This window comes from Magallana gigas, chromosome 3 (assembly GCF_963853765.1).
Source record: "Magallana gigas chromosome 3, xbMagGiga1.1, whole genome shotgun sequence".
NCBI lineage: Eukaryota > Metazoa > Mollusca > Bivalvia > Ostreida > Ostreidae > Magallana > Magallana gigas.
The window spans coordinates 23,337,693-23,363,964 of record NC_088855.1 but is presented as its reverse complement, the minus strand read 5'-3'; the positions used below and the strand labels follow the sequence as shown (position 1 = coordinate 23,363,964).

The window sequence follows — 26,272 nt, the reverse complement described above, 5'->3', positions numbered from 1 at the left end:
TTTGATACAAGACTAGGTGTACACAACATTTTTCCATATGACAACCCGTCAACCTGTTAAATGCGAAAGCTTTCCTTTGTTCCATCGATATGAACTAATCGCAGGTAAACGTCTGTTCCAATGCCCTGCATGGTCTGCATACTTAAACTTCCACCCAGATAATCAGCGTAGGTTCTCGAAGAAGGAAGTCCAAATCCATACCTGTTGAAGGAAAGACGTTTATTACATACAGTCTCTATATAACCCAGAACAACTTTTTTGTAACCCTTTCTTGTTTTTATGCTGCTGAAATTAAACCAAATTATATTATAAATTGGCAATAGTTATAAAAAGGTATGCTGCTAAATTAAACCTTATTATAAAAAAATGGCAAATACAGAAGATATGTGCTATAAAGCATGAGGTTTCCCGGAAGTATTGGAACCATTTGATGCGACGCTACATTGTGACTAACCAATGAACACTTTGGTGTATTAATAATAATTAACTAGAACAAAGGTGTGACAAAAAGTTTCCGGATCATTAGCATGACAAACAGTTTCCGAGACATTAATATGTAAGATGGAATAAGGCACGCTTGTGATAATGACCTTCTAAGTCAGGATACCCTAAAGGTATAAAAATAGTAATACAAATGTACACTAAAACAAACGCTGTCGAGATTATCCATTGACTCAGATCTACCAATCATTTTGTTTCTACTTGGAGACTAATTTTCCATTTCCTGTGGATCAATATTTATTCTTTAACAAGGCTGTTAAAAAATAGGACCTTTCAAGTGTTTATGCTCAATTACTTTCCATTGCCTTTTGCTATATTGGTGTTAAGAATATAATAGGGGGCAGAAAAAATATTTGTACGAATGAATTCAAAGATAAGAACACTAGAGATTTCAAATGCTAAAATTTCAGCATATAAAGTGCAATTTTCAAAATGCTAACTCAACAAAAAGATGTTATTCAACTTCTGTTTGAATCAAGCTATTTAACTGGCTAGAAGAAATAATTCATATATATGTGTAAACTATTTTGTCATTTCACAACAACAACTTGGGTCTATAAAAGGAATAAATGGGCAATGTAATAATCTTTTGTTATCAAGGTGCACAATTTGTCTTAATCTCTTTACTTGACAGAAAATTGAATTAAAAAAAAAAAATTCACTTATTAAATTCATTCTATAATGAAACCTAAAAGAACATTAAGGTTGCACAATACTGCACACAATTTTTAACCTTAAGTCTACAAAGATTACCAAGCACTGTTAACATACCCGTGCATGGTGCCCGGATTTTCGCCACTCCTGTTGCACGGGTTTGTGATCTCATCAAACAGTCCGACCTGTTGCTGGGCCCCAGTGTTGTTGTTGTTGTTTTCACCACCTGACGACGAGTAGTTGTAATTATGAACCCTCTCCACGATGCTGTGGGGGATACCCCCTCCTCTATCAGACACTCTACAAGCAAAAAATTGTCTACCATGAATGATGAAATCATAAGAATCCATGTTTACTCAATTTTTGTGGATATCAAATTTTTGCGCAAAATTGAAAATTCATGAAAATTTATTTTTACTAATTTAAATCATTTCTTACAACAATGCATTTTTTAAAATTTCAACATAGCACAATTTGCTTTCAAAATATGATACAAATATTCATTGAAGTAAGTGACACACAAGAAAAGGCCATATTTCTGGTATACATGCATGTCCAATAATATAAGTTCAAATTTGACCATGACATTTGTGAGCAAATGACTGTAACAATTTCAATCTTTTGTGAATTAATTGATCTCACAAGAATCATAATTGGTACATTATACTAAAATAACTCAATCCTCACAAGAATATGGCCATGAACACAAAAAAAAAGCTTCAATGCTTCAACATAAATTTATCTGAAAAATCTTGAAATCATATTTGACATTTCTTTTATTAGAACATTTTTAATAAGGCCAAAAAAACTTTGTCATGATGAGAGATCATTTATCTGAAGAACGACCATAACCATGCATGCTGAGTTTAAAATTAAAGAAACTGACTTTGTACATTCTGCTTTTAAATAAGCTATTTAAAAATAAAGTCAACATTTTGGCAGAATTATCATTTCAAAGAGATCGGCAGTATTGTAGCCAAGAGAAATAATGCTGTCATAACAAATTAAAAACACCAATTATTATTTGTTAGCTAGAACACCTCTTCAACATATGTGTTTAATGTTTATTGGTTTTCTATAAATGGTCACCATTATGAAACTTGGGAATATTAATAACACATAAGACCAGAGGTTTAAAGATCAACGGGTAACCAGTTATTGCTCAATTAATAAGAAGCTTACACGTATTAGTGGTTTTGGGAAATTTTCCTGACATGGATTTTGCTTGTTCTTTTTTAATAGCCAAGAGTTCAATACACCAACTCATGTGTGACTTAGCTGGCTCTTGTTCATTTTAACCCCTGAATTAGAACTTCACTGCACAAAGTACATTCCAAACAGTGTTTCTTACAAATTTAGAAACACTTATATCTGTGAACTCTCGGGATGATGTGAGAATTTTCAAATGAATTCTTGGTTGTTGGAATACTAATTTAGAAGTCATGGAGAGGAAGCAAACACTATTTTTATTCAATCTGGATAATTCGACAAAGTTTCCAGGTAACAAACCGTATTTTGAACTCAAACAACAATGCATTATTGGTAATTAACTGCTACTAAAAATACTAATGACATCAACACGATTGAAGCACATAAACATTTGAAAACAGTATGTAAAAACTTAGTCATTGATGACTATGCAAATTGATAAAACAATTAATTTGCTTAATCATTTAAATTTAGTCAATTAACTAATGCTGCCAATAGCACCTACATATCATGTCTTTGTGTTTTTCTCTAAAAAAGATTTTTATTTCAAATATTAGAATTCATTAACTTTATAATTATTGTACTCTGTTTTGAGAATTCATGTAAGAAAGCTATCTAGATAATCTAGATAATTGATCAAAAGTCAAATGGTGTACCAGCTTACCTAAATTGTGCCTTTAAATGCTTATGGTACATCATAGTCATTGGTAACTTATTCATAATATCAACAAAAAGGGGGTAATAAATTATCAAAATACATAATAAAGTCAAGGATTTATTCATTTATTTATTCATTTTTTACCAAGTTTGGTACCTAAAAGTGTGGCACAATGGATTAGAGCGTTAACGAAGAATCTGTAAGTCATGGGTTCGAATCCACTGGGGCGAATCCACTGGTGCTTTTATAATTTTTACCTTTTCAAAAAATGTTGAAACATATTTGTTGGTCAAATATTGTAAAATGTGAAAATTCTAAAACTATGAAAGTATTTTGATTATAATGTACTTTTATCCATATTAATACTGACAGATGTCCCATACCACCCTAATGCATGTTCTTTTCACATGAAATTCTTGTGATCAAGGCATGTACAATAATGGCTGTGTAGAACAACTATTTAGACACAAAAAAAAACCCACAGTACAAAGTGTTAAAGATCAGAAAAAGATTAAGAGAGATAACCGGTATCTCCCCAATCTATGGGATCCCTTCTCTCTCCTGACGTCAGTTGGCCCGATTATCTGGGACCATAGAAATACGCAGACTGAGGTTGAGATTGCTATCGACTCGGTGTTACGACCACGGTCATGTAGAACATGCGGTTGGGCACAGACACCATTTAAATGTGGCATCCGATGGACTGATACCACCAGCAATAACGCGTTTGATTCTAACACGATAATGAATGTCATACTTTTGGTGACTAGGATCTTTATTAATGATGTAACTTTTCACCTAATGCAGCATTTGATTCTAAAACATCAACATTTTTAGTGTCCTATAATTTGCAACGTTTTAAAGTTAGCCAAATTACACAATGGGGAAAAATATGTCCATGTAATTTTTGGCCCAACATTAAACATTATACGGTTATTATTTTGACAATAGAGCAAAGAACTAGGTTATGTCACTCAATATTGTTTAGAATTTTGTGACAATCAATATGACTGACACTTTGGTTTGGAACCAACTTTGTTATGCAATGATCAAAACTCCCAGATTGAACATGGCAGTGTTTTTTATCGACTTTGGTGTTTCACCTGAGGAAAATTTGAAAAAATAAATACGGTACAGTCTGTCATTTGCTCTTCAGCTTGTATGCTTTGATGGAAGATACATATTGAAGGGCAATGCTAACTCATGCATTTTGTTAAACACTGTTTAGTATTGTTCCTATACAAACATTAAAGACAAAAGCTTCCATGTCATCACAGATGCAAGTACACAAAGAGGAGTTGACATTTAATGATTGATTAGATCTACCAGTCTCAGTACACGTAAAAAGTTTGCTATCTTTTGATTTAAATTTTGTTGCTAGGGAGATGGTTGATTTGTATGTGCCATCTTATAAGACCAATCAAATAAATCATATGAATATCAGTCATATACATAAATATTGCATCTACCAAGAATGATTCCTTTTAATTGTTACAGAAACTTATTGCTAATTCATAGAAGTTCAAGGTGTTGAACATCGGATGGCTAAGTTTAGAACTACACAGTTCAAGCTAGGTTTTGAAAATTGAACATGTGGAATGGTAACTTAGTAATCAAGTTTAGACCTACATAGTTCAAGCTAGGTTTTGAACATGGAATTGTTTATAATAAAGTTTAGACCTACAAAGTTCAAACTAGGTTTTGAACATGGAATGGTTAAGCATATAGATCTGGAACTGATGAATTGTAGGTGCACTTTCTGGTATCTTTTTGATAATGTGCCATTGATTAATTTTGTCGTCATGTGGCTTGCAATTGTAAGTACTCAAGGAATTCTTGCACATGCTACCACAAAGACTTTACACCATGACTATACTCATTTTATTATGTAAAAATATTTCCAAGGAACGGTACGTGAAAGGGTATGCATTGAGAAAAGGCTGGATAAATTAGAAAGGTGTATTGATTATCTATCAGGTGTTCCGATCAGCAGGAAAAATCTATGGTCAAAAAGGAAAAAGTAAATATACTTCATTCACCTAAGTAAACTCTTGAAGTACAGCACCCAAAAGGTGTGTTTAGAATTCATTTCACCGTCAACATTTTATCAAAAGAAATTTATCAATTACCGCTAACATTTATCAGAGAGTTTCATGAAATGTTGAAGCTAAGGTATGTTTTAAAGCAACTTCTAAAAAATATAAAAAAATAACTAGCTGTAAGGATGACTACACTCAATCATTAATATTTTAAACAAGGAATGGTGCATGGTACAAGTATTCATAAAGGTTAATCTACAATTTAAATTTTGTGTATTTTGTTCAATTTGTTCTCTTCATAGTATTTTATCGCAATGGATATTTAATTTTTTGTTTTATCTTACAGGCAATTCCTATGCCAGCAAGTGAACCTAAATCTACACTGGATCCTCTGTTTTATTGTTTGTGAGGAGAATTTTAAAAACTTTCATCTGCTGTTATAATGCAGTTGATCATGGACAGTCCCAGTAAAAGCCCCGTGAATCCTGATCCCAAATTTCTAGACAGAGACTATGTTCAAAGCACTCCCGATCTTAATGGTAACACGAAAGACCTAATGTCTAAGTGTGAAGACAAAGAATGGGATGCCGGATTTTTCAGTCATTCTACCTCCGCGGATCCCATGAGTGTGGATGAGTCGGATGATCCAAACAGCCTGGAGGAGGAACTCAACTCATCAACCTATCACACGGACTTGAACGGAGAGATGGTACCATTGAACAAGGACGAGCTTCTTGACACTTCCTCTCACTCTCATCCCTGTGAGGCTAATCTGACTTACACTGTGCCAACTCCGGTTAACGCGAACCTAAACGAACTCGTTGACCCCCTCCAAGAGTTGACCCAGATCCACATCAAGGAAAAGAAATATCCGGTTCTTCCTTCCATCACCAAATCTTCATGTTCGCCCCGATCCAACACCAGTAAGAACTCTCTCAATAATGAACTAACTGACGAGTTTACTCTTGTGCGTGAAACGACAAAGAACCAAATGGATTTTTCGCGAGAGAGGATGGAGAAAGAGGCCGATTTTTTCGCAGATCATCGAGTTCAGTCGAAAAAAGTGAAAATCACCCCACGAATCCATCCCTTGCCGCCTATTCAACCAACCAGTGATCCATCGCCAGATAAAACATAGAGGATCTTAAAATTTAAACCCTCTATTGTCTATGTGCATTCCATCTGACTGCTGAAAAGTACAAAACATGGAAATTATCCTCAATTATTCATAGCACCATCACTTTATCCATATCGCTCGGATGAGTCCCAGCTACTGAATGTTATTGTAAAGGGTATGACTTATTGTCTAATCCTGTTTTATTGATAAGACTTTTGATACTTTTTTTGGTTTTTGTTCAGTGGGTATACATCAAAGGAAACGGTGATCATCAGCAAATAAGGGAGCTGGCTTTTGATCATGTCAGTTGCAGGTTGACTAATATGTCACACACAATGAACTTTCAAAGGACAATTCCTGTTTTTTTAATTAATTACATGTTTCATTAGATTACTGGGCATAAATGATACTGAAAAGAAAGTCCCTAGATAGTATAGATGGTATGAATTTTAAATAGAACATTATACAAATCATCAATATTTAAACATCTACAGATAGTTTGTGTCATCCTGTGGTATTAAAATCATTAGATAGATAAATAAATCAATTAAGACTTTATAATTAACACCAGTATGAGCTTAAATAATGAAACACATCTTTTTTTTCTCTATTGTTTATTGTTGATGAGCTGAATGTATATTTGAAACTAAAATGCTTCACATGAAATGTAAACTTATTTGAACTGTATCATGGCTGCCATCAAAATTTTCTGTAAGGCCAAAATAAAATTATTGTTTGTTTAAACCTGCCTCCCACCTGATTGAAATACCCCCAGCTGATAAAATTTTATTAAAAATAAAGACCTTTTTTATTATGACAATTTTTATTTTCTACCTATTTTTAATTAGTTAAACTTCAAGTTTTTAAAAACAAAAAATCCACTCCCTCCCTCCTGGGTCTAGAAAGCCTCAGGCCGCAATTCCAAACAAACATTTTTTTAAGGGTGGCCCAAAAGACAAAGTGGGAATAATATTTTCTAGCTATCATACATTTTGTCTCTTCCATCTGATATTATAGTAAAAACAATTTAAGGAATTCAATAAGCAAGAATATTGTGGATACAACGTAATTATGAAATCAGCATTCATTTGAATATCTTAATCTATAGCAACCCCTAGCTGAAGCCAGATACAAGTTTCCATTAATTGTTTAAATGCAATTTGGATGTTAAATTTTTTTACAATAAACACAAAATTTTCTCATTATATTGATTTTGTGTGTTTGTCATGGAATAAAGTTTGCTGAGTCAATGTTAATATCCAATATACTGCAATATCAGAACAATTTTCTTAACACAAAAGTACAGAAAATTGCAAACAGATCGGGATGGCAATATATATATCCATCTCTCTCCATTATCCTCTGAAATTGTCGACAATTACGAGGTTATCGCGCGGCAAGTAACAACTACCGGAGAGTTAGACAAGGCACGTCAACTTCCGGCATGAAGGGATTATCAAGATAAAAATAAAATTTTGCAGGAAAAATGTTTCATAAGCAAGAAACATAGGTGGCACACCTGAACATTTGATGCTATTTGATTTGATAAAACATGACTTTTTGTGTGAGTGAGGAGACTTATTTTTTTTTTTTCATTGGATGTAACTTTCCACTGATGGACTACCAGCAATTACAAAAGTGTCTTTAATTCACCGTAATCTTATCCCAAGACTTTGAGAGCACCATATGTATAACCGATACTCTCGATTTCTAAAAGCAAGATGCTATAACAAGAGACAACAAATTAATTTTTTTATGTGAAAATTTTAATCAATTTATTAATCCTGTGTATTACTTGTCATTCCCTTACTTAATATCAATTGATTTAATCAGTATTTAAAGTGTGTGTAGCTTGGCAATCTACTGTCCACAGTTTTTTATCATATTGTGAGAAAACATAATCACCAGCACCAAACTTCTGATATGATTTTATACAGTTCACTAATTTCAAAAAATTAAAAATCTGCGAGGGTTATTTGCCCTAGCAATTTTATGCAGATAATAATTCCTCACTTTTTCTAAGGAATCTACAGTATTTGATCAATGCACAAAGAATAATTTCATTTAAAAATGCATTTATTCAATCAGAGTGTTCCACATTTTTAATTAACAAATCTGTAATCTGTTCATTTTTTGTTTCTTTCTAGCTCATTCAATAATCACCTTTATTTTCAGATTTTTTTTTACTGAACTAATTGAGCAAACGTTATAATGAAACAGCTACAGAACAAAAGAAAGACATTAAATCCAAGGTTCCTTAAGAGACATTGTCAAAATTTATTAGTCAGTTGACGAGAGCAACAATGCCTGGTGCTTGCATTCTTTTAAACTGATAAATGGAGGGTGTCCAAAATTTAAAAAAATCAAGTCATTATTGCTCTCTGTTGTTAAAAGAGTTTCCCATTGTCTTAACACTTGGTGCTGTATGAATGTCTTGCATTCTTTAGGACGACTAACCATGATAACTTAACAGATTTTCTTACAAAGATTGAGTACATTCTTGATTGTTTTCACGTTTTCTATCAGTGATTACACTCAATTTGCTCAATAGAAAACACTTTGGCCCACAAGGGTTTTAGAACCATTTTAACAAGACCTTGGACTTTCATTAGGATGTAGCTATCTATTTCTTGCATCAAAACAAGATAAAATGACACTGGTTTCAAGCGAAATATACACCAATTGCTAGTCTTTGCTCAAAAGCCAGACAAATCTTGTTGATTTCAAAGAGCCATGACTGAGTGGCCAGCAATGAAATAGACAGGCCTACGTCACATTGCCGATTGACACAACTACCCAAAGTCCAAGCTCTTGTAAAAATGGATTTATCTTAGACCTCAAAGCTTACCTTATAATGAAATCCAAGTCATTATTGGCAATTGTGACTATAATATCAGGAATATTGTCTCTATTTGTGACATGACTTTCAACAGAGGCTCTGAAGAAAAATAGAAGAATGTGGTCATTTCACAATAAAATTATATCGATATACATGTCCATGAAAACTGTTCAACATGTTAGTTTGACATGAAATCTGGAGTTCTTTATAAACTCTTCATGGCCCCAGGATCATGAAGCAGACACTTTGACTAAAGTCAAAGTTTGTACACTGTCTTATTGTCTTGTGATTTAAAACATTGAAAAAATGAAGTGCTATCAAAAGGTGTCGCTATATTACGTTGATAGTTACAAATTTTAAATGAAATTTTATGAAATTTGGACTCAAGTCTAAAAATGCTTCATGACCCCGGGGCCTGGACTCTCTCAGACAATGAAGCTCGTCATCGCAAACCACAGTTTTAAGTTTACGAGCTCCCTCAAATGGTGACAGAGAGAATCGATGTGAATCACATGTGAGTTACCGACAATAAATAAAGCTTAACCCTTAAAGAGATAGGAAAGAATATGAGTTCATTACCTGTAGGCATTTTTTAATATTTCTCCCAATATATACTCAAGAGGTTGTGGTATATATGGAAACCTGGCGTGAAGGTGTCCATTCAAACGAATAGCTGGTGAACATCCATACTTAGACAAGCAAAGGTTCCTGGAAAATTTAAATTTAATAGGAGTTATACTTTAATTGCTTAAAATAGATATAAATTTTCCATATTTCTTTTACCATCAGAGTGGGCAATAATTTCAGTTGTAAACATATAATATTTTGTTGCATTTATAATAATTATCAATGTAAGTACATCTGTATCTTGACAAGCTTACACTTCACAATAAACATAATGATAGAGGGAGCAAGATGGAGTAATATACAAAAGAAAATGATTATAGTGCTGATAATTTTCAAAAAGGAATAAATCTGAATGTTGTCAATAGTTTGATTTATTTATGCTTTGCTTTGAGGAAAACAGCATAATCAAAGAATTATTAGACCATACAGCTGCCAAATTCTTCCAGGCTTGTAATAACTCTGTTCTTTTAAGAAAAATTAAAATATGGGTGGGTTTTAGACTTTATGAATCTAAAAAACTTGACAGGATCAGGCATTAATAACATCGCAATTTTCAACTCCATAATCCCATGGAAAAATTCTGTCAGTATGTGAATAATAAATAAAACCTGCTTTAAAAAAATCTGACAATGTAGGATAGACTTATGTAATTATTTTGTTCATCAAGAAATAAATCCAAAATCAAATTGCAAATTTCATAACAGTCGAAGGCTCTTGAAAAAATATTTTGCAATTCATTTTTATATTCATTACTCAGTAAACAAAAAATTAAACAGTCCATGCTTATAATTTAATTCTAAATAAATGGCTAAATTTTTTTTCAATAGGATCCTACCAATTAGCAAAAATTTGAGTGAGATGAACAAGACACTAGCAGGAAGAGTCTCAGGATTGTTTGTCATTCAAAGCAATCAGAAGGAACATTGCTTGTTGTATATCAAGGCAAGAAATAAAGAGCAGTCATTCATTGTATCAAATAAAACACAGCTATTAAATATATCATGAATTTGTTATAATATATAAGATGTAAACAATATTCTATGTCTGCAACAATTTTAGTATATTAAACTATAAATATATCATCCAATCCGAATTTTTAAAGGTCTATCCCATAGTATGACACGAATCATGAACAATTACTTCCAGCATCCCTTTTCCAAGATACCCTTTTCAAGATTTATCAAAATAGGAAACTGTAGACTTATGAATCATTTGATATTTGATATTCAATCCTGTTTCAACATCCTTGTTAATTCTAGTCAAATGCAACAAAAATAGACAAGAGGCCCAGCTAGGCGCCACATTGCTCACCTGAGCAACAATACGTTTAGAGTATCAAATGCAAAATATCTATATATAGACAACTTAGTGAAATATATCTTGTTTAAAAAGATTTAAAAATTTTTCACCATATATTCTTAAGCTTAACATTGAGCACCTTTGGTTGTTTAGTTTTTGAGAAAAAGATTTTTAAAGATTTTTTTTGTGTTCATTTATGCCTCTTTAGCTCAGGGGCCCGTTTCTCAAAAAGGCATAAATTTGGGCCTTAGTTAGTCCGACTAACAAAGTTACGCCAATATTTAGTCGGGTCTAAGTTGCGTTTCTGAAAGAGGCGTAAGTTAGGGTTTAAATGTCGAAGAACTAAGACATCTCCGCTGAGTACTAAGCATGCGTACATCGTATTTAGTTTTGCTTTGAGGCAATGATTATATGTGGTGGATCAATTTTCCGATTTATAGTAACAAGTTATACAATACCACAGAATGTTCAAGTTAAAATTGTTCATAACCGTTTATGTTAATAAAAAAAAAAGAATAAATGCCTATACGCTTCTTAATTGACATAATGAGATTTTAGAGAAAATACAGGTCATATGAAAGGGGCAGAAATAAGAGGCTGCAGAAATTAAATATATGACAATTGAATTCATCGCAGACGATATTGAAGCACAATTGTGCTTAATTGATCATGTATGAAACAACGCATAGAAATTAACTCCAATATTCGTGTAAAATTGAAAATATTATTAGAATGCAGGGGCAGAGTACAGTAGAAATGCCTGCATACGTCTGCAGAATGATCAGTCATGATTCATATAGATATTTAGACACTTTCAGCTGCTGGGATAAGGCTTTATACTTTTTTTTTAAATCAAATCACTGAATTATTTATAGACAATAATATGGCTATGATTTAAACAGAAACCTACTGAAATCGAAAATATCCACTGCATGTACATGTATAAATAGCATGTACATGAACCTTGTCCATGTGTACAGAAAGAAAGAAAAATTCCATCCCCTGTTCCAATATTGTAGGAATTTAGACAGATTGTAGACAATGACATGAAAACGATTCTCGATTTTCTGCAATTCAAATGATAAAAGTTTTGAAAGATATTTTCTACAATTAACAACACGATAAATAACAACATTTGAGGCCAGAGTTTCCAGTACAGTCTTTCCTGTTTTTGGTTTGATTAATTGCTTGTTTTGTTTTGGGGGGTTTTTTTTTGGGGGGGGGGGGGGTGGTTTGAAAGTAATATATTCTGTATACAGGGAATTAATTGCCCCGTTTAATTTTCAACCATTTCACCCTCGTTGTCAGCAGGCGATTTTAAGAATTTCAATGCCTAATATTATTATAAGTAACTTGAAACATAACTGTGACTCGTAGAATTCTCGACGGGGCGAAAATGTTTGCAAGTGTAGAAGGATGAAGATTATACAGGAAAAAGTACTCAAGTATACAGTATCTTGATTAGAATATAGATATAAAAGCAATAATCTAAGAACCCCCTCCCTATTTGAAGAAAGTTTTATGAGCGAATGGTTTCTCAAAGTTTTATGGAAAAGAGATCTTAAAAATCCCCTATCCCCCTCCCCCGGATAAGATATTTAGGGCGGTTTTAGATCTAACAAGAACATTAAGTCCTCCTTTTTTTCCTATCTGCTTTGAGTTATTGGGGGTATACATTTATATATATTATAAGTATGACTAGCTAGTTAAATTTGTAAATAATGCAAACGTGTTGTAAATTTTTTCGTCATAAAGGCAAGAAACATACAAATACACACTAGCACAGATTACAACTATAAACGTTTTGAGATGCTCCTATTAAAGAAGTATTCTCAATTTTTTTAATTCAGTTTCGTGTCATAGGTTCAAATTTTATTAGAAACATCAAAATAGTCTCAGACTTAGCTTACTGAGTGTTTCCTTAATAACATGTAAAACAATCCCAAAATTAAAAATCTCTGTTTATTTTGCCTTAGAAACAAAACGCTCTGCATTTTTGTGTACAGACTAAGGACTTACGCCTACCCATTAGCAGGCGTAGATTTAAACCCAAATTTAGTCCCAACTAAGTTTCCGCCTTTTTGTGAAACGCAACTTAGTCTGGTTTTGAGGTTTAGTTCCCAATTTAGTCTGGACTAAGCTTACGCCTGGACGTAGGCCTTTTTGAGAAACGGGCCCCAGGTGTGCTAAAAGGAGTCTCTTGTCGAAACTGAACGAGCTAACTTTCTTTAACAACAACAAAACAGAGGTTCTGCTTTAGACAGATGAATTTCTTAGTCCTTGATGTCAATTAAATAACACATTACTGGAAGTTTCCTTACCTGACATTTTGAGCACACTGTTCCACGAAAACTCTTGGAGAAAAGTTAACATCCACAATGCCAACATGGTTTGCCTACAAAATAATTAATATGAAAAAAATTAATGACCCCAAAGTTTTAACAACGTCAGGTATATTATCCCCATAATGCTAAGATACATGCATCTTGGGAGCCAAGACAAAAAACACTGATAAAGGAAAGAATTTGCTTAGTGGTTATTTCCTTCAATGGCAATGAAGGCTAAAGGTACCAAAAATCTTAGTATACAGTACAGAGTAACACCTTAAGGTACATAGACTCTCTGTAAAGAGAGACAACTCTCACTGATATCAAAATTAACAAGTTAATTATAGGGTCAACCTTTCTCAAATATTATCCTGCTAAATTGGTCAGAATAAAAGCTATAGACATTGTTAAAATCATATGTACATATATATTCCTATGAAAGAACAGAGGAGTGAAAGTCTAAATGCCTTTATCTGTTCGACCTCTACTGAGGAGCATGCAGATATAAGTTTTTAATTTTAGATTTGTCACACACTAGTACGGGTGCTAATATGTGACAAATAAACCTCCCTAAAGAAGATTTCATTATGTTCTCCCCTACCCTCGAAAAAATATCAGACCAAAAAAACAGAGAATGTTGCAGTTTTAATTAAACAATTTCTTTTGAATACGTAGGTGAAATCACCAATGTTTTATTTATTGAGTACAATTTTTTTTCCACATGAATAACATCTTCAGGTCAACAGAATGCTATCCACTTGACATATTGCCATTCCTACTTTGAACTGTCTTATCTCTGCTGGAAAAAAAAGGAAAAATACCCCTAACAAAGATTGAAATCTGAACCTTATGACTACAGTGTTAATTGGAATGGAACCTTTCGGGGCTTATCACCATTAAGGATGGAGAGTGACTTGTGAGCAATAAGTCAATAACCAGGAAAAATGTCTACAAAAACAAGTCAGCAGGAGTGTTAACAACTGTTCATCTGCAAATAGATGTACTCGCAACTGTTCGTAGAGGACAATAGTTCACCTGCCGAGAAAAATCACTACCACACCTGTCTGTTGATGAATTGAGTGTTGAACATCAAAGTTACATGACCACTAAAACAGGTTGTGAATTATGATGGATTGATCACAGCTATTCACTGCATGACACACAGAAAACTACTTTGTATAATTATGGTATCCAAAAAATCAATTTTCCTTGTACCATGTACTGTCCATGAAATTAATAGCTGAATAAAATCAGCCAAGAATTACCAGGTATCAGTTCAAGACAACACACTTTTATACATGTGTTCATATTTCTTTCTTTTCAGATATTGCCACATCTGTTGGGAATAACATGTACTAGACTGTGCAACTGCTGGCAATTACATGTACTAGATTGTGCAACTGCTGACGATTACATGTACTAGACTGTGCAACTGCTGACAATTACATGTACAAGACTGTGCAACTGCTGGCAATTACATGTACAAGACTGTGCAACTGATAACAATTACATGTACAAGACTGTACAACTGATAACAATTACATGTACAAGACTGTGTAACTGATAACAATTACATGTACAAGACAGTGCAACTGATAACAATTACATGTACAAGACAGTGCAACTGATAACAATTACATGTACAAGACTGTGCAACTGATAACAATTACATGTACTAGATAGTGCAATTGCTGGCAATTACATGTATTAGACTATGCTTCACATCAAATTTTGATACTTCTCATTAACCAATAAATATTCTTGCTCCAAAATATGATTCTTTATGTATAATCTAAACAATAAGATGCTTCCATTTACTGTTTAATTAAAACAAGTGAATGTATATGTTAGTGGTTGTAGTCTTTGCAGAAAATAGACAAAATATTTGGTTGTGTAAATTGTTACTTATTATAACAAGTAAAAAACAACAAAGAAAATTTTTATTGTGTACATTTATATACTTTTTAAAATTATCTATAGTCACTGAGCTAAAGAGTGTTAAAAATTTATTGATGGATTACATATGTGGTAGAGCCAAAGGAAAAATAGCCTTTGAAATTTCTTGATATTTGGTCATGAAAAGCTATTGCCACTTTAATTTCAACTATTTTCAGCTGAATCTTTCTTCGAATATCTTGACATGGCTTTTTACAGATATGGTTATAAGAAAGAAAGTTAATTATTTATATACAAATTTGGGAGAAAATAGAAAGTTACTGTAAAGAAAATGTACTGCTTAATACTGGTAACCCTCATGTGTGAAAAGTAAAAAGCATAAGTTTTTACACAGCAGGTAAAGTTTTGTTAATTAAGTTTATGAATCCTGGCCATGCAATTAAATCATTAATTATCTGCTAGCTGACCTACATTTGGTAAATTTACAAAATTAAAACAACTGAACTGAAAGAAAAGCATTGTGAAAGCTGTTATAGATAACAGCATACATTGTTGCATGTTATCATGTGAATGAGTAGACACAATTTCTGTAAAGGAGTCTCCTCACGAGTACCCTCCATATAAGTCCTGTGTAAATCCATTAGTCCCCACTTTACACTGTGCATCCCTCAAACAGAACTATCATATAACTGATTAACGAGTGCACTTATTCTGACATTCATAATTGATACAGATGATCACTTTCCATTCATCTCTTTGTTACGTGGCGGTGCGTGGAGGGCAGGAATTACATGTATAACTATACACAATAACGCCGCGGATACGACCTACTGTCACAGAATGTTTTATTTGTTTTTTAATGAAAAAAAAATGTATCAACTGATGCTGAAAGTGAACATAATTACATATAGAAAATTACTCCATCAGTTAATTAATTGATTTGGCATTTTGGCTTTATTTTGTTGTAATTCCTTGATGTGATTTATTTTCTCACGGTTTCATTTGACTCAATTTTGATGTTCTCGTACCTTTTCATCGTGTAAAGCCAAATGATGCTCCACTAATAACCTAATTCCGAGGCGGGATTTTAACATTCGGTCCAAAAACAGTCGTATCATTTCCTCATCCTGAAATACATAAAGCATCGATAATCAAGGATTATACAAGAGTTCAACCTAAACTAGGCATCACCTATATAAAGCATCATTGTCATATTACCGGTATATAGAATATATTTATAATAGAATTCATCCCTGAAGCTAAATCTATGTTACTTATCCATAGTCCAAGTCAAACCTGAGTATAGTATGGGCCACTTGACTTTGTCTTTAAAAATTGTACTGATTAAAACCCTCAACCCAAGAATTGGTTGGTACTAGCTGTATAATGCACCTTTCACTTTGATGAAAAGAGATATACAATGCAATAACCTTTTATTTGATAAATTTAAATAGAATGGAAGCTTATAGACCAAGTCCAAGGGCAGTAATTCTAATCTATCTCAGTTTTTTTTTTTGCAAAACAGTGCTTCATAATAAGAGTTATCCTGATTGAGAAGAATCTTTTTAACAGGAGCTTGAACTTTGGGTAGGCCTGTCTGTTTCATTGCTGGCCACACAGCCATGATTCTTTGAAATCATGCAGCAAGATTTGTCTGGCTTTTGAGCTAAGACTATGCAATCTGTGTATATTTCACTTGAAATTAGCGTCATATTTAACTTGTTTTGACACACGGAAAAGATAGTTACATCCTACCGAAAGTCCAAGACCTTGTTAAAATGGTTCTAAATGAAATCTTTTATCAGTTTAGTATTCTATAGCGGAATAATTTACAATTTTTTTTAACGGTATTTACCCATAAGATGGTACCGAGGTATCGGTACACTAGTTTCACAAGCTGCAAAGTGACTGACGGAAAAACAAGACAGACAAGATGAACACTAAAGGCCCTGGCCACATTAATACTAATTAAGTGGGGCATAAAAAATTAGGCAGTTGGTCTTGAATTAGCTGTTTGTGTTCAGACATATACCTGAATGTGTCTGCGGCACTCGGAGAAGCCCTCAGCCAGCATGGTTACTACATTACTATGGTCATCAAGTAGTGTTCTTAAGGTGTGACTGTAAACCTGCTCTGATGCAAAGTCCACAACCTGAAATAACACATTATACCCTCAAATAACAACAAAACTCAATAACCAAGAACCAGTAAATAACAATTACATCGGAAAATCAATAACCTTGATTAACAATTTAAACATCCATTAAGTCAATAAATTCAGCAATAAATCAGTGATATGAAAGTTATTAAAATGCATCAAATTTTAAAGAAAAATTGAGAATATTGAGAATATTATAACCGAAAGAAGAGAATTTCAATGAATGGAGAGAGAGAGAGAGAGAGAGAGAGAGAGAGAGAGAGAGAGAGAGAGAGAGAGAGAGAGAGGGGGGCACACACAGTCACACAAACAATATTTACTGGGTTAAAGCTGAATACTTACTGGTGGATGTTCATACAGGATATAGAAAGCTCTGATGTACATTTCATGCTGTAATAGAAAAAGAACCCCCAATGTTTAGAATTTCATAAAACACACTGATACCACTTATTTGATAAAGTGACATCAATTATTTGAATAAGTGATATCACTAAAATCTAAACAGGCTCTGAGGCCAAAAAAAATTTGACAAGCTCACTTTTGAACTCATAAGGCTTACTTTTCTTCCACTTTTGTACATACTTTCCTTTTGTAAAAGTGAGACCCAAAGATCAATGTGAGCTAATTTAAGTTTATTCAACAGACTTAATGTATCACTGATTTGAATGGGTGATATCACTTACTGAATAAATGATATCACTTACTGAATACCAGGTAGATGATATCTCTTACTGAATAGATGATATCACTTACTGAATAGGTGTTATCACTTACTGAATAAATGATATCACTTACTGAATAGATGATATCACTTACTGAATAGATGATATCACTTACTGAATAGATGATATCACTTACTGAATAGGTGTTATCACTTACTGAATAGATGATATCACTTACTGAATAGATGATATCACTTACTGAATAGGTGTTATCACTTACTGAATAAATGATATCACTTACTGAATAGATGATATCACTTACTGAATAGATGATATCACTTACTGAATAGATGATATCACTTACTGAATAGATGATATCACTAACTGAAAAGGTGATGTCACCAGCTGAATGGGTGAAATCATTTGATGGCATCAAATACCAAAATAGCCTTTCATATTACTAACACATCTGGTTTACAGAAAAAATGTTCCAAATATTTGACTGTCAAATGAAGAATGCAACTGACTATCTTATTAATAAAAATATCAATGTTGAGATCCCCAAGTTCAAAGATAATTCATAGCTTTATGTGGAATTCTGTTTGGGTAATCTGAAACATATTTGAATTTATGGTGTGTTTTCATGTGTAATCTGAAACATGCTTAAATGTGTTCTCTTGCAAGAAAGGCTCTAAATTCTGCCAAATGAAAGATAAGGAAATGAGAAATAAAACTTAATGAAGGATTCTTTTAGATAAAATAAGTGAATGATTGATTTAAAGTTTAATATGGTTGTTAAGTGTTAATTGTCTTATACAGTGTGAGGTCCAGGATAAAATTCAAGAAACTCCTGGTTTATGGGGTTGATTAAAAAGAATGGGTTTATCAAAAGAAAGCGGCCTCCTTTTTACACCAGAGAGGTTTCAACTGAGCTGTGAATAAAAGCCATTTCCAGTAATACCCATCTTATGTTTCCATCAAACCGGAAAAAGTTCCACCATTGATAAGAACTTCCAAACGTCTTCTTTAGTATCCATTAAGATATGGTCTGTTCATGCAGATAGCTAATAAATTTATAGAATTGCCTGAGAAAACAAAAAGTTTTCTTTACAATAGTCCGGTTTCTCAATACCGATTTCGAGACATGCATGCAAAACTTTACCAGATATCAAGTTTTAGTTCTGAAATACAAGTGTACCTGCATGGCTACAGCTAGCACAGAACTTCAGATTAAAAATGTCTTTATATGTATATTCAAGCACCTAATGAGCTTCAAAGATTAGAAGAATATTGGTAGTTTGATTCTTTGCCCTGACATTATTTGTGAAAAGTCACAATCTTAAGGTATATATCTCCATTTCTTAATATTCACTGTATTATGGACGGAAATTGCAATTCGGTCATTTACTCAAGTTAAAATTAATAGTTACATGTAGTTGTACAAAAATGTTGAACTACCCCCCCCACCCTCCATATTCTATCAGAGAGGTGGACCCTGTGTTTAAATATACGTTATGTATGGGAAAATCCTGGATCCACATCTGATTACGGTATATCATGATCTGTACATTTAAAATTACAAATCACCTGTATATAGTTATCTCTATTGTACAAATTAAATTTCATGATCACTCATCCGTTCAAGTCCCCAGCTGATATCATTTTGCAACAGGTACATTTTATTTTGGGAAAACCTTACTCTATCAACAAAGGTAATTTCATGACTCTCTGGGCTACCATCCATGTTGACCAACCTCTGTATAAAACACAAGAGTTTGTTGACAGTTCTGATTAAGTTCATTTCGATAAGGTTTATCTGTCCGAGTGATTTCGGCATGCATCCACAACTGAGTGTCATGTCAGCATTGATAAAGGGAAAGAGATTCACCCCCATTCAGCAGGACCTCTCTACTGGAGGATGACCGCTCAGACTTTTCGAAAACAAGGTAATATTCATCTCATCTTTTCATGATCTTTAAAAGAATTATTCTGTCATTCTTTACTGAGAACTATACTAGTCTAGTATATCTAATGTACAAAGTAGTGTATTGAAGAGAGAATATTTTGGCTAGTAAGCAGTTTTTAAATGATTGCCCAATATCTTGTGAATTAGGTCATCTGTGCCATTATAATAATACATTGTATGACCCACAAACAGGTAGAGATAAACATGTACTGATCGCCTGATCAGTTTTCTTGAAAAAAAAGAAGTTTTCACAAGAAAATCAAACCTTGTTATCTGCAGATGCATGCACAACTTAAAACACTGACAGTTGGAACTTGTCTGCAAATGCCCAAAATACCATACAAATTATTCTTAAGTGGGTTTTCAATTATCGAATTGACCATCCCGTGAAATGAAAATTAATACATTATAAAATTGTAATACATGTAGCAATAAATAGTAATGGGTGAATGGCCTTGCTAAGCTTGCTATATAAGGTATGACTAATAATTTACTTAACAGGAGGATGCAGTGGGTAGGATGTGGTGTCTGTCGTGGGTCTAGGAATAGACTAGCCGTGGGGTTTCTGACAATGACAATGGCCAGGGGTTAATGAGGGTCAAAATTAAAGGATCATACTGCATTGTTAAAGGTATATGGTTCGTCTGTATAGAACTATTTTGTACAATGGAGCTATAAAAAGTTAAGACAGGATCCTACAATGGCCTATGTCCGTACATGATGTGTATTGCATAGAACATGTTCTTATGATTGGTACATATAGGGTAAAAATATATCATCGCATACAAATGCTTTGTATTTTACAGAACAGGGTCTAATATTTGGTTTAGCAGCATAGAACAGGGTCATACATTCAAAATAAAACATTGTTATATTCAGTAGTATATTCTCACTTTATAACTCTATATACTAGATATTTAAACAATATTTTATTATGTAAAAAATATCACATAATAGGATTGGCAATCTGCCTATTTGAGCCCTCTCCTATATACTAGATGAAAACGTCAATGATTGAAATATTTGCTCATCTGAAATTTATTGACCATTCAATATTTTTTTAAATATTGACATATCAAGAAAACCCTCAGAAGCAATTACAGTAAAACATGGTTATAGCAAACATGCTTATAATGTATTGACATTTACACCGAAGTGATTTTTTCGTGACTATATTACAGGTTGTAAACCTGACTGATAAAACCTATTACACTTATAATGAAGCCAAATCGCCCGTCCCTGGCACTTCGTTATAACAGTGTTTTACTGTATAATCAACGGTGCTGTGTGGTATTGCATGTATGAGTTGTATCATATCCAGTATATAAATTGGGGTATAATCACTGTATACATTACAAGGCAGTACTGCAAACAATATTGGATCATATTGTGTTTAACAGTTGAGTTACACAGTATACACGTAGTTGGGCTGTATAATTAGAAAAATATCTTATAAAATGTGTTTACTCCTTAAAACAGAGTGCAATATTTATGCAACTCCAATTATACCAACTTGGTTGCATGTCATACTATAAAAGGATATTGTATTATAATATTTCCCCTCTCATTCATTTACAACTAATTATTGCTGACTAATTTTTCAAGACACTTACAACTTTCAGAATCGTAGGATTGCAGCCTACAATGAAAGGAAGACCTCGGAAACCCCGGATCCTGTGAGCTATCCGGACCGGAAGTTCCTTGTGTAGATACTGGGCACTCCGCTGTAACAGACAAAAGGTAGGCCATAACATACAGTAACACTGGATCCTATAAAATGTGAATCTGCTTTTATAAATTTTAATGAACTATAGCATACAAGCAGTACTGTAATTAATGAAAATTTTAAAAAATTCCTTTTTTTATAGAGATGAAATCGTAGTTTTACAAATAAACCAAGTTTATTAATGTGGAACTATGTTTCACTCAATTTTTGGATATTTGGTGTATTAAACATACCAGAAGATGGCTTTTGTCCGGACTCTTTCCAGCATAGAGTAAAGTTGTGGGAGTTAACCTTACGGAGGGCTGAAAGAGGCAGAGAAGTTAATGTACTAGCACATGTAAATCATAAAACCGTTAAAAAAATTTTCAAGGTTGAACCTCAATGATAACAAAAATACTTGTCAGTGATAATTAATTTTTTTTTTTTTTTAAAGCATGCATTATGCATCTTATATAACTGATCATTCATTTTTTTTAGTACTCAGTATACATAAATTATAACTAAATATATAGACATGTCAGAAGTTTAATGTCATTAGCATATTAAATGGACCCATCAAACAGCATGCAGCCCATTATATCTGACAGCAGGGCAAAGAAAAGTCAAGGGAACTCTGCAATTTTTAAATTTTTAAATTCACTTTTGAATTACAATGCATGTCCATTGTGTTAATTGAAGTTTTTGGGCTATGTAATTATTTTTTTTTTCTTTAATATCAAAATATTAATTAAAACTTGATTTGCTTTTAATTCTTCCATCAACCCCCCCCCCCCCCCCCCCCCCATTACATTATAGGTGTACCCACAAATCAATTTTTGACTGCATGACAGCTTGTCTGAATAAAATTTTAGTCTTTACCATATGGTTTTGAGGTCATTAGTGGACTGGAGCTCATTTTAAAAAGCATTAGGATAATTAAGTGATGCATGTAAGTCATTTGGGGTATTTTGAATCAATTAAATTCACAACTTGGTTGCAAAATAAAATTCATTGTTTATAATCAGTTATTTGGCATCAACAGAAATTTAAGGAGATTTTGTCAGGAAACAGATCAGTGTCACAGAAAAATTCTGTCTTTGAAATAGTGACTTTGATGGGGGTTCTGGGTATTTCGAATCAGTGGCCTCAATTATAGAGGATAGTGAGTACATTAATTAAATCAAACATCATTATATTAATGTATGACATTTCCTCTTTAAATTTTGCATATAGATAACTTATATATTGCTGATAATGACTGTTGGGTAGTTACATTTGTTGATAGATGTACATTCCTACATTGCACAGTGGTAGTTCAAACTTCCAAACACACGAAACGTGGGGCGATTTAAAATAATCAAAATGACTGTACTGGCATGCATCATACAATTCTCGACCATTTGCCACCAGTGCAATGTTACGTCATTTTTTTTTGGTATCTATAATTTCATGTGTTGATAAAATGACGTGAGAATGCACTTGTGAGAAATAGTCCACTGCGAGAACTGCACCTGCATGGTTGCACGCCAGTATGGTCTACTTGCAACATGTATGTTATAAGTTACAAATTAATTGTCCATTCTTTTTTATAATGTCAGGGACAATAAACATGAATCTGTGTTTATAAATTTGTAGATGTCATGGAAACGAATAATTTCATTATATTAATTGTGAACATATACAGATCAAAGAGGACAAGTCATTAAAATTCTAAGACTGCAAATGCAAAAATACAAAGGGCCCGACCTTCATTTGATTTAAAATTGAACTAAAATGGGAACTTACTTTAGGCATATTACCTTGAAATTAATTCATAGTCAGTTGCTATTACATTGTTACATGGCAAGTAGGACACTTTCAGAAGTGAGCAGGCACATTGTATACAAACAGTGCCGTAATGGGGTCATGATCGTCTATAAATACCCATGATGTCTCTTTATGAGCTCTTGTATATCATTCTAACGTGTTTTCGGGTGTTGTTTTTAAAAACAGCAAAAATATAACGTATCGTTACCTGTCTAGCCACTTGCTCAATGGCGCTTTGGTTGTAGAAGGAGGAGATTGAGGACGTCCGCTCAGTGTAGTCATTTGTTCTGTGATATTGTTTAAAATTTAAAAACTGACATATCAATCGCGAGCATAGGAAAGATTTCTCTATATATTTTTTCCTTTTGAAACAGCTGACTGTCGCCATCTTGCAGTTCCGAATTCTCGCCAGTCAACTCGCCCCATTGCCAACTCGCTCCGTTATAAATTAAACAAAATATAATAAGAGCAATGACACCACATCAAGAATTTGTAGTGTTTAATATGGTTTATGTTAATCTATATAATTGTACATAGCCATTAAAACTTCAATTTAACATCAAAGCATCCACATGAATCGGCAACATCAATTTGGTGTGTGAGAGAGAGAGAGAGAGAGAGAGCAAAGACATAAATAACTGTTATTTATGTCTCTGGAGAGAGAGAGAGAGAGAGAGAGAGATATGGGGGTTCTGACTCTAGTGCCATAATTTTTACAATATTATCTTTTACTTTATAATTAAAGTCGTGGGCATTTAACAATTTTAGTTTTAAAAAAAATGTCACAGGCTTCTGTGCTCATCCTAAATTGACATCTTCGCTAGCCAAGGGTTTCTGATCCGCACCGCTTCTCACGAAGCGGTGCGGATCAGAAACCCTTGGCTAGCGAAGATGTGCGGATCAGAAACCCTTGGCTAGCGAAGATGTGCGGATCAGAAACCCTTGGCTAGCGAAGATGTGCGGATCAGAAACCCTTGGCTAGCGAAGATGCCTAAATTGAATGCACCCACTTTTCCAGCAATAAATAACGAATTAAATAAATGCATGCACGTTCACTCTCTGACCAATTGTAACCCTCCCTAACATCAGATACCCTAGCTGACCATAGGGCCATAATTAATTGATTCTTGAGTAGAAAAGAAAACCAAACAAACAATTTTGTCATGGTTTCCATGCACATCCTAAAAATGCGCTGGTTTTTTTTTCCAGCTACATCTAAAGATGCATCTATATCCAGAGGTAAAGAATTTAAACTATTTAACATGCATGTCACTATGGGACCATTAGAGTCCCGCCCTAATATTTGGACCCCTGACCATGGGGTCATAATTTCCACATTTTTTTTTTTATGAATATTTACATGTATTCTCATCTAACCATGTGCACTCAATTTTGCTACACTTACATGACAAAAAGATTGTCACTAAAAAAAGAAAAATTAGTTTTTTAATATAAAACAAACCTTATATTTCAAAGGTAGTTTTGATGTCATATTTCGTCAGATTTTGAAGAAATTGGGTCGATGAATGCAAATTGATTTCACACTTCGTGTCATATATTGAAATAATTTTCTGAAAATACATTTGTAAAACTGTGTTTCAAAAACATTTACAACATATATGAAAATGTTTTTTTTCCGTGCCCCACTATAAATATCCATGGCAGTTTGCAAGGCGAAAATTCTTACTTTTAAAGATTGTAATCGTCAAATCTCAGAAATGCGAGGTTGTAAAATCATTCCGATATTAAAATATGTTGATTCAAGGTCTTTGAAAATGTTGATTTTCGGTGAAGTATATAACGAAAAGAAAAACAGTTGACATACTTTTGGGACCTTTAGCATTATCATTATAATTTTTTTGGGTAGTGTTAGTCATAGCGGCATCATACCGCTTTTCTCGTAAACAAATTTCGTATACCATTGACTAATTGTAAGGGGGGGGGGTGTCCGGCGACATTGACTTCAAAAAATGGAATGATGGTTGTCTTCTTACGATTTTCCACATTATCTAGCATGATGTCACGTTGTTAAAGCAATATGAACTGTATTTATCAATGTATAGTTTATTTTGCTGCAAAAATCTGCTATCATTATAATTCATCATAGATCAAACTGATATAAAAAGACCAAAAAAAAAATCATTAATTTTTAAGAAGAATTTTTTTTCTCCGAGGATCGAATATATACAGCAAACCAATTTTTGACAGTATATATATATAAGTTTGTCAATCAGGGCATCAAAACAGCCCCTCCCCCCAAAAAAGATTAATATGTAGTCATAAACCATAATTTTCTTACCACAGTAGTTAATCACGATTGCACAATTCAAATAACCGACATGAAAATTGCAGCTAATATTGCTTTAATGATTTCTATCAAAAATAATTAATTAAAACAATTTTTTTTTATACTTTATTCATAATTTTTCAAAAAAGATCCTCATTTTGTGTGTTAGCGTCAATATATTGTTTTCTGTACAAAAAGTGAAAAATAAACCTACAAATAGATCACACCATACACAAACTAGTACATGAATATGCACACGTGTTTTTTTTTTCTGTTGTAGATGTGTTGACATTCGTTGTGTTAACTAGTCCAGGACGAGACAACAGGAATGGGGAGAGACAACTGGATGTTACCTTCCGAACTTCAGTCCAAAAACTAATATTTCCCCAAGAATATCAATGGCGTGTAGGGTTAACTTTTTAGACGAGTGTGCTGTTAGGAAAAGACTTATATATAACTATAGGCAATGCCTATTGCCTAATATAATTTTATTATGTTTATAATAAAATGTTTAAATTCAAA

At 33.2% G+C, this 26,272-nt stretch overlaps 2 protein-coding genes and 1 long non-coding RNA gene across 5 annotated transcripts; 2 read left to right on the top strand and 1 right to left on the bottom strand.

Annotated features, from left to right (window-relative positions):
• On the bottom strand, positions 1–23,892 carry LOC105328662 (branched-chain alpha-ketoacid dehydrogenase kinase). Its single transcript, XM_011429636.4, has 11 exons — positions 23,672–23,892; positions 21,912–21,980; positions 21,566–21,676; positions 17,667–17,714; positions 17,199–17,318; positions 16,195–16,293; positions 13,265–13,338; positions 9,597–9,725; positions 9,027–9,116; positions 1,273–1,455; positions 1–201 (listed from the first exon to the last, which is right to left on the bottom strand). Exons 1-11 carry the CDS (start codon positions 23,849–23,851, stop codon positions 57–59), a joined length of 1,248 nt encoding a protein of 415 aa, XP_011427938.3. The 5' UTR covers positions 23,852–23,892; the 3' UTR covers positions 1–56.
• On the top strand, positions 2,278–7,381 carry LOC105328661 (uncharacterized). 3 transcript variants are annotated; one of them, XM_011429632.4, is made up of 2 exons: positions 2,278–2,655; positions 5,408–7,381. In XM_011429632.4, exon 2 carries the CDS (start codon positions 5,504–5,506, stop codon positions 6,197–6,199), a length of 696 nt encoding a protein of 231 aa, XP_011427934.3. In that variant the 5' UTR covers positions 2,278–2,655; positions 5,408–5,503; the 3' UTR covers positions 6,200–7,381. The 3 variants fall into 3 exon arrangements, with proteins under 3 accessions (XP_011427934.3, XP_011427937.3, XP_011427935.3); XM_011429635.4 differs by lacking the exon at positions 2,278–2,655 and adding an exon at positions 4,758–5,194; XM_011429633.4 differs by lacking the exon at positions 2,278–2,655 and adding an exon at positions 5,287–5,310.
• LOC105328663 (uncharacterized) lies at positions 19,629–26,272 on the top strand. Its single transcript, XR_900233.4, has 3 exons — positions 19,629–19,932; positions 21,575–21,692; positions 26,031–26,272. It is a non-coding gene; the product is annotated as an uncharacterized lncRNA (long non-coding RNA).

Bases quoted from the DNA above. Each gene is read 5' to 3' on its own strand.
- LOC105328661 (XM_011429632.4), top strand. From the start codon at position 5,504: ATGCAGTTGATCATGGACAGTCCCAGTAAAAGCCCCGTGAATCCTGAT.
- LOC105328662 (XM_011429636.4), bottom strand. From the start codon at position 23,851: ATGGCGACAGTCAGCTGTTTCAAAAGGAAAAAATATATAGAGAAATCT. The intron at 21,677-21,911 runs GTATGTTTAATA...TGTCTGTTACAG, and splicing joins CGGACAAAAGCCATCTTCTG to CGGAGTGCCCAGTATCTACA. The intron at 9,117-9,596 runs GTAATGAACTCA...ATTTTTCTTCAG, and splicing joins ATATTAAAAAATGCCTACAG to AGCCTCTGTTGAAAGTCATG.